Source organism: Porites lutea, chromosome 10 (genome assembly GCF_958299795.1).
Source record: "Porites lutea chromosome 10, jaPorLute2.1, whole genome shotgun sequence".
NCBI lineage: Eukaryota > Metazoa > Cnidaria > Anthozoa > Scleractinia > Poritidae > Porites > Porites lutea.
In genome coordinates, this window is record NC_133210.1 from 18,839,981 (window position 1) to 18,849,980 (window position 10,000).

The 10,000-nt window shown below is 41.6% G+C and overlaps 1 protein-coding gene across 1 annotated transcript in view; it reads left to right on the plus strand.

The window, feature by feature from the left end:
* Positions 1–9,674: 9,674 nt before the first annotated feature.
* LOC140950321 (uncharacterized) overlaps positions 9,675–10,000 on the plus strand; it is a 757-nt gene continuing 431 nt past the window's right edge. The window contains exon 1 of the mRNA XM_073399545.1: positions 9,675–10,000. This exon is cut by the window's right edge and continues 431 nt beyond it. Within this exon, the coding sequence (XP_073255646.1) occupies positions 9,675–10,000 (326 nt within the window).

The window sequence follows — 10,000 nt, forward strand, 5'->3', positions numbered from 1 at the left end:
TATGATTTCAGTAACTGATGCAAATCTGCTGACTAATGTTGAAATGTAAACATGCCCTAACTAATTATTCATGAATAATACCAAAAAGTAGAGAACGTTCGAGAAAGTCACGCAACGCATGAAAGCAATTTTACTACGTAACACTCAACAAAGACAAAATGTCTTTGTACAGCATTTTGTAACTTTAAATTCATCATAAAGCAGTTCGAAAGGAGGGCTCAATCGTGAAATGCTTTTCAACACTCGAAGAGAAATTTCGTGTCTCTGCGCGGCCACGTAATATCCTCTATATATCCCTCAAGTAAATTAAAGACTAAACTCGAAGTGATCTCAAGATATCACAAAGTAGTACGGTTTCATTTCTTGAAATAGCCGAAACAAGCCGAAAAGTCGTGAACTTGCACGCCCAATCTTTACTCCCGAAACTAGTGCATAATTTCATAACTATTTTTCATATCCCGAACTACCTTGGGTCGCAGGAGTTTGACTAATAGTCGCGGGTAGCGGGTCGGGGGTCCAAAGTCGCGGTCGCGGGTCCAATGTCGCGGTCGCGGGTCCAATGTCACGGCAGGGGAAAATGATTTGGGGTTCGAGGTAACAGCCGAGTGAAAACGACTGATATGAACACAATATAAAGGGAAAAAATCTTTTTTATGCACGATACTCTACGGTAGCCAATTTAAAGGTTACGGATGTTAGAGTCAACAAAACAATGTCTCAAGAAAAGACCTAAAAGAAAAAGCTGGCCGACTTTTGTGTTCAGCGCAAGTTTATATTTTTTTCTTTCTATCGGGCCCAGTTATGTGTATATTCAGCTTTGAATATACTTATGCATAACAGTATCTGATAAAAAAAGTTGCCATAAGTTACCATTGCTTTCTTCTTGTCGATGAATTGCTCACAAATGCTTAGGGGTTCAATTACTGAAAAATATGCGATACACTTCATAGACTACTGATTATAAACGTTACAACAACTTAAAGCCTTTTTTTAAAAAAAGCGAACTAGGGCTCAAAAAGCTACGAGTCTGTCGGTAGAAGAAACGAGAACTCTTATATTTAAAAAACGTTTTCGGCAAAACTGAAAGAAAAAGTAAATAGGCGCATGAAACTTCATTCAAGCGGTATTCAAGGCATGAATCAATATGGAAACAAGTAATGGTCCATAGAAAGGAGTCTGTTCCTCGAAGCAAGATTTTCGCTTAATGCTGTTATTTTTACAACTGAGACGGCAACCCAGAGTGTTCAATATAACTTCTTGATCTCTTCACCTAAATGGTAACCAGGACAACCTGACAATAGGAAGCCATTCAAAGTGCGTCTCACTCAAATCTTGAAAACATGCATCGTAAATAACTAAGTGAGTAAGTAGGTAAGGAAATAACAACGTCCGATATCATGAAGCTGAAAAAGAAAGAAAACCGGACACTGAAAACGGTAAGTTATCAACTCCACCAGAGCTAAGAAAAGACAATAAATTAGGTAAGTAATTCCAGATTCTAGGTATTGGATTCAAGTCTTTGTCAGTAGAACCAAGAGACTATGATCTATTCTCTCTTGGTAGAACTTGAATTCCGGATTTCAATCGTTAGTGGGAACAAACTCGAGCTCCTTTCTGTGGGCAAGAGAGGATAAAGCTCGAGCTTTATCCCCTCTTGCTGTGGATTATTACTTGTTTTTTTATTAAATTCATGCCTTGAATATCCGCTTGAATGTACTTTACTGGCACTTCAAGCACAACGTTTCTCCTCCTCTTTCCAGTTACTTGTGCAAAGAGTTTATTTTGGGAGTTTGCGACTGTTACGAGGGTAATCTTTTAGAGGACGGGTAGCTTTCAAACTAAACTGAACGCAGGGTTGTCGGAACAGCAACAAGAAGATTTATTCCAAAGATGAACGTAGTTTCCACTGAGTAAAACTCCACAACAGCACGTAACTCGTTTAACTTACACGGCCTCCGCCAACTCGAATAAACACTGCCTTCGTCACACTTGACTAAACACGACCAACGTCAAACTCTCTTCGCTTGTGAAAACTAGTTAAAACTTAACTCGGGCTCGCCTACCTTATATACGTTTACAATAAGATTCTAGAACTTTCCAAATAGTCTAATTATAGAAAGATTATAAAGTAAACCGCTTTTAGAAACGCTTACACAAGATCCTAAGATAAACAAATTATGAACTCTCGCGAAGCTTCTAGAAAGTCACACTAGTCACGCAATACAATTTTTCGTAACAGCGACCAGGAAGTTTTTCAACAAGCGTTTTCTTTATTTTTGCCGAAAACATTTGTTAAAATTGAAACAGTTCTCGTTTCTTCTACCGACAGACTCGTAGCTTTTCGAGCCCGAGTTAGCCTTTTTTAAAAAAGGTTTTAAGTTGTTGTAACGTTTATAATTTATAGTCTATGAAGTGTATCGCACATTTTTCAGTGAATGCACCCCTAAGAATTTGTGAGCAATTCATAGACAAGAAGAAAACAATGGTAACTCATGGTAACTTTTTTTATCAGATACTTTTATGCATAAGTACATTCAAAGCTGAATTTATACATAACTGGGCCCGATAGAAAGAAAACAAAAGAGAGCTTAAGGTGGCTCCGTAATTAATACAAGAGCATTTAGCAGTGACAAATTTTCCGTCATAACTTTTTCGATTTCAACGCGATGGCTGCGAAACTTTGCAAAAAACAACAGATACCATTCGGCAATAATACGAAATATTCCGATTTCATTGATGGAAAATATTTCTTGAGAAATTAACGCTTAAAAGGACCCTACTGTTCAAAGAAAATCGCCTCTAGTAAAAAATTTTGCTGATATTTTTTACTGAAATTTCTGGTATCGGCTTTAATTGATATAATAAATATGCCAGAGGAATTTCAGAAAAATCGTTGGAGCAGAAGTCCGTAACTAAAAGTCGCTCTAAATTCAGCTGTGAAATTGTTTTGGAATTTCAAAAATAAATTATTATCAGGAAGAAGGAGACACCAGTTTCAATTTTCGGGACAAGTAAATTCAGTGTTTCCTAATTCTAAAAACAGAAGCCGATTGCCTATCGTGCTATTCTTTAAAAGGTACTTTTCAGTTTTAGAAGCACTATAAATTGCTCCAAGCTTTGCTCTGACGTCGAATGACTTGTTCCTCGACATTTTTAAAATATCCCCTGGCAGTTTTTGTTCAAACTCCTGCTACATACATTTTGATGTATTGCAATGCATCCTCAACGGCTTTTCCTGCTGTACGTTGTTTCCAATTCAAGAAAAAGGTATTGGGATTGTAAGCTACCTTGTATCGAAGCTCAGATAGAACTGTCCAGCACCTTTGTTTATGACCAGAAAATGAGCACGAGCGGCAGCTCTGCGAGGAATTCGCACCTCAGCCAGGGGGGACGAGTGACAATGATGCCCATGTCTGTGAACCGATCTGTATAAACATGTATTGCAGAGCAAAACATAATAATCAAGGAAAAAAATACCCATTCATTGAAGGAAGGAGTGACAAAAATTTCAGAGTTGTAAATTTATTCACGGGTAGTATTTTTGCGATTATTTTATTTTGCACTGTGATGTTATTCGGTTCACAGGCATGGTCATCATTGTCGTTCGTCCCCCCTGGGTGAGGTGCGAATTCCTCGCAGAACTGCCGCTCGTGCTCATTTTGTAGTCATAAACAAAGGTGCTGGACAGTTCTTTCTGAGCTCTGATACGAGGTAGCGTCCAATCTCAATACTTTTTTCCTGAGTTGGAAGCAACGAACAGCAGTAAAAGTCGTTGAAAATGCATTGCAATACATCAAAATGTATGCAGCAGGAGTTTGAGCCAAAACTGCCAAGGGATATTTTAAGTGTCATTGTCACTAAGGACCAGGCAGGGTCCGCGGATCGAGGTCGGCCGATTACCTCCAAATTTTCAGCATTTTTTCTCTATCAGATAAGATTACGATCGGTGGTATTTTTAGCAAAATAAAATTAATTTCTTAGAATTTTGACCACCCCCCTAGTTTTTGGTGCTATTTTGCCCACGTGAGACGGAAAATTTGGATAAACTTCCACGACACATTTTACTTACTTGGCATTAGCCTTATTCATTTATACGAACTGTACATACTTTCCAGCCTATAACCAGCTCATGTCTCCAATATAAACGAATTTGGTTAAAAATAACTTACTTTGGAGCGGTTCCAAATATCATCACTTCGTGGCTATCGCAAGTAAGAAGAATTTTGGCAATTTTCCAATCTGGTTTTCTCTAAAGTGCGGCAGTTTATATCCAGATCAAAACTATTTTTTATTAGTCTGTCATAAAGTCTTTACAAATACGCAAACTCTTATTTGGCAAGTTAAAATACCTTCGCGTGAGCTTTCTCACAACTTTAACCTAATTTCCTAATTTGCATAATTGTCGTTTTTCCCGGAAATATTTCACGCTTGATTAATTTGCGACATATTCCCGGTGTTTGTGACTAAGAGCAACACATTACTTTTTCAGATAGGTGGCCTGCATATTATACTATACTTCACTGTCAAACTCTTTGAAATATTGAGCGGTTCTGTTATTTGGTAGAATTACACTTCAGGGAAAGATAATTTTCCATCCCTTATCTGATTATCTGCAGACAGCTGTCCTGTTCAGCTGATTTTGCTGTTTTCAATATGGATGTTAGTTTAACTTGTTCGTTCAGTTCTCCTGATTCTGCCTCTAGTTTGGAGGGCACGGGGTCGCAGGTTGTACCGCTGTTGGCATGCAAGCTAGACATCACTGCACATCTACTAAGCCTGGGAGTCAGCTCAGGGCAACGGCGAACCGGAGACGAAAACGTTAATGAGGTTGACCTGATCCTGAATAGAGCTGGATACTTTGTTACCACCGATAACGAGAAAATGTCAATGACAATATGCCCGAGACACAGAAAAAAACTAACTACAGACTGGGCTGGCAGAAAGAGCAACACATGCTCGTATCCAAGTCATCGAGGACCGCGGAAAACTATAAAGAAACCGCGCAGCGTAAACGCCACCTTGTCGGAAGAAATTTATCAATTTCACCAAGCCACAGTTCCCATTGGCTCGGGTAAGTACAAATCGGGTGCAGCCAGACCGCAGCCTTAATACTTAGAGTTGTAGTATGGACTTCACTGGTAAATACAAACGAAACCTTTATTTCGAAGGTACTTATTTTACTTTGTGCTTATGGATATGGTTAGTACATAAATTTTATTTCTTTATCGGAATATGCTAAGGGAATGAAGCAAAACGTAATCCGATGCAATTGCTTTTTGTATTTGAATGAGCTTTTCTCTTTTAGTCGACTCGTTTAAATATACAAAGGCATTGCCTAATTCTGTTGCATTGTCTGATATCCTTCTGACTTTTTCGGAAAAGGGGAGGGAGAGGGGACGTTGGGGTAGTGTTTCGAGGTGGATTGAAGTGGTAATTTGCTAATCAAGCACCCCGCCTGCAAGATGACGCCAATGGGAGAGGACGGGGGAAGAGGAGAACTAGGAGGGGGAGTAGAGGGAATGGGAAGTTGGGTGGGGCTGCAAGGGACGCCCAAACACTCCTTATTTCACTCACCTTCCTTTCTTTAGCCATTAAGAAAGCAAATTACCGCACTTTAATTTTGTCTTACGTGAGTGACACAAACTACAGTCAATGGACATAAGTGTTCGTCACTTTCAAAAATAACGCGCGAAATTCTTATCCGCGTTGTGCACACTACGCGGGGGAAAACTAGATGCGGAGCGCGACATCGGTCAATAAAGGCGGAAAAATTATGTAAAAATAAAAACAAACAAACATCCGACTAAGAGCAAGAAAAAAATTTCAAACTTCCCAAAAGGAAACGAACAAAAGCTGTTTGTGTTTTGACACATCGTTCAGTCATTTATTCAACAGTAACTGCAACGGGTGGTCGCAAAAAAAGATCACAGTTATTTTGTTTTGCTTCTGATAAACAATATTCAGCACTCGTGAGTCGACAAAGTGCTTAACTGTCTGCAGAGACAAAAGAATTAATTGTTACTTTGTCAGAATCCGTGAAAAACAAAGCTGAACTGTCAAGACTGTTGAACATTCTAAGAACGACTATCACAGGTGGAACAAAAGATAAATTTGATGATCTGAGGATGTTTTTGATATGATGGTTTTGGAAGTGTGACTTCAGTTGAAGGCAACAGCAACTCTGCCAAGTACATTCAATTTGACATCCTAGAAAATAATGTATGGCCAGTAGTTGTTTAGTACTTAGAAGACAAAGACTACATGTTCATGGATGGCAATACGCCAGTTCACAGCGGAGCACACAATGTAAATAATTATAAAGATAAAGCAAAGTACCCTTAATGGAATGGCCAGCACAGTCTCCAGATTTAAATATAATAGAAAATATTTGGCTTTACATCAAGAGAGAGTTAGAAAAGTCCACTGAAAATATCGCTACCAAGAATGACCTTCTTCGTGAAACCGAGAGTGTGTAGCGGAAGATCGAATTAGATTGAATAAGAAAGCTTTACCAGCCCATTCCTGATCGCCTAGACAATGTTATCAAAATGACGGGTCATCTTACCAAATACTAAGGTGATTTTAAACTTAAATTTACCGTAAACGAAGTTAAAACAGCGCGCGTAAACGCCGCCATATTGAAAGTGACGAATATATATGTCCCTTGACTGTATATTGATGATGGGTATGATAACGATAACCATAAAGACGATGGTGACGGTATAAAGGGTCAATCACGTTGATGGTGATCGTGTTGGTTATTGTTGTCAGTACTGTTAATCTATTTATCATTATCATTTTTTATGACAGCTGTGTGTTCCAGCCGCCGTGGAGCACACTACAAATCCCGTAAGGCTCACGGTTTCATGTCTGGAGAGCAGGTAAGCTAGTATACATTGGCCATTCACAGCTTAGTGTAACTAAGCATAGTGTAACTGACCATATAATCAGAGGATGTTTTGATACCGCCAACAGGTGCACTGATATCTAAAACAACTGACAACATGAATAACACGTACCTTTGTTGGTTTTCCTGTCTTTTTTTCTTTTTTTTTTTTTTCCTGTCTTCAATGGGTAGCCATTTGGAATCGTTAAGGTGTGGTCGATTTCCAAGAGGCTTGGGACCTAGTTATAATGATAGCCATGTCTAGAGTTTTCAGATCGCGCGTCGAGAACAATTACTCGACTACATCTGAATGTTTTCTGAATGACAAATTGGTCTTGACCAGTGCTTGAAGAGACCAGCAACAACAAAGAAGCGAGGGCACCCTTTGGCAGCGGCTAGGAAACACATATAGAGTTTCCACAGTTACATGTATTGGAGATCTTTGTGGAATTGTTGACGACCTTGTCCATAATTTGCTAATCTATTTTATTACGCTTCAGGATCCTTACTCAGACACCTTGGTGATTGGAGACGAGATCGAGGAGTCTGATTCTGCCACTGTCTCTGTCATTACTGTTTGTGAGGAGAGCACATTGCCAGCCACGATGTGTGCAGCGGTCTCAAGCACTGGTGAGGGGTAAGAAACAGTCTCTTTGCAGTCCCATTCGTCCCAAGCCTCGATACCAGAAGAAGAGATTAGTTTATGGGTTGACGAGATGGAGGAACAAAACAGCAAACGGCAGAAATTAAACGAAGCTGTCCACAGCATCTCAGGTGGCCGCTACAGCCCCGTAATGTCCAGCCTGAACACGACCTGGGACGACGTCTCCGACACCCAGCAGCGATATAACATCCGCAAAGCTAAGGAGACTATAGTGACTTCATTGCCTGTCATCACTCTCGGTCAAGAGGAACTGGTTTGGAAGGCGTTACAAACGGAGGCACTTTTGGATCCAAACAGAGACAACCAAGGAAAGCGCAAGCGTTTTGATCCCAACTCTGGTCTTGTCGACATTTTAGTCAAGGCCTATGAGCAAGCAGGTCATTGGCAAACAAAGCGACAGATCCTTTCCCTCTTTGCAGACGACTTTTCAAGAGCTGAGCTTCAAGAGATGATCCCTGGGCTTTCCAATGGCGCATCCACCAAGCTCGTCAACATGCAACAGAAGCAGGGAAAGGCCAGCCTCTCCCTGAAATTCCTAGTTTCCGTACAAGAATTGAGCATGAAAAGGTGGATCATTTCCTTGAATATATCTCCAGACCAGAATTTGTCCAAGACGTGGCGTTCGGGACAAAGACTCTCAAGCTTGACTCGGGAGAGAAAATTGTCATACCAGCAGCCATTAGGACCGTCATTCCTTCACGCATCATCAGACAATATTTAGACTATTGTAAAGAACAAGAGTTCGAGCCGGCGAGCCAGCGTTCTCTCTACCGAATGATTGAAGTGTGTTCGGCCTCTATGCAGAAATCCCTTCAGGGACTTGACAACACCACTGCAGAGGGTACAGAGGCTTTTGATCAACTCTTTTCTATGTTGGAGGCCTTAGCAGATCAGGCCATCAACGTTACTGCCACTCAGAAATTTCTAAAGGATGCAAAAAGGTACTTAAAGAATGATTTCAAGACACACATCGGAAGAGGAGAACATTGCAGTGATCACTGCACGGTCCACGCACTAAGTGACAGTAGTGCATGGGAGTTCAGGTGCGAATGTGATCATGAACATTGCTACGAATGTGAGCGCTGTGAGAGTCTAGAAGGAGTACTGAAACAGGTGGCAGAGATGCAAGACAAAGCGGACATGACGGAAGAGGAGAGGGTTAGGTGGAGGTTTGAGTACACTGAGAGTGTGCGCAACATACAAGCGTGGAAGGCTCACTTGCTACGGTCAAGTAACCAGGACGAAGCCAAGCAGGATATTCTCGAGAAGCTAGACGACAACTCGTGTCTTGTAATGGACTGGGCAATGAAGTTTCTGTCTGAGCAATACAGAGAACACATGAGTGATTTTTTTGGCAAGAGAGGAAGAAGCTGGCATATCAGTGCAGTAATCACTAGAGCAACAGTGGAGAGCAAGCATGAAGTCGAGTGTTTTGTACACATTTTCACTATCTGCACCCAAAAGAGCTTTGCAGTTCTTTCAATAATAGAGGACTTGCTGCAAAAAGTCAAACTGGAGTATCCAGGGGTGACAACAGCCTACCTCCGATCGGATAACGCTGGATGTTACCACAATGGGCCTCTGTTGTTAAGTCTTAGAGAAGTAGGGGTGAGAACCGGTGTCAGGCCAGTGCGATATGATTTTTCAGAACCACAGGCTGGCAAGGACATTTGTGATAGGAAGACTGCTGCTATGAAGGCACACATAAAGCGCTGGGTCAACGAAAAGCACGACGTCGTCACTGCTGAAGATATGAAAGTAGCACTGGAATCCCATGGAGGTATCAAAGGGTGCAGAGCAGCGGTCGTTGAGGTGGACACGACCAGGGAAAGAAACAAAGATAGCAAGATACCAGGCATTAGTGTGTTGAACAATTTCCAGTATGAGGAGTGTGGCATCCGTGTGTGGAAAGCGTACAACATCGGCCCTGGACGCCTCATCCCTTATAGCGGTCTTGGAGTTACACCACAAGGAGATACTGGGGTAAGGGTGGTAAAGCCATTTGGTCAAGCTACACACAGGGGAAGCGTGGGTGAGAGCGTCAGGCACCAGTCCGAGATCTACTCTTGCCAAGAGACTGGATGCGTCCTCACGTTCAAGACCCAAGCAGAGGCAGACAACCATATGGACACGGGCAAGCACCATCTTGAGGTGGACTGTGAGTCCATGTATGACCGCGTTAGGAGGAAATGGGCGGGAATTGTGACAGGGGTGACGCTCGCTCCGGATGTGCCAACAACCTCATCACAAGGTGAGAATAGTGGCAGCGCTTTCAGAGAACATGACCCTAGACCATTGGGGTGGGCGCTGAAGGCAACAAAACGACCCACTAGAATGACTGATAACGTCAAGACCTTCTTGATGAAGAAATTCGAAGAGGGTACAAGAACTGGAAACAAGGCCGATCCTGTACGGGTAGCGAGGGAGATGAAGACCCTCAGAAATGAGGA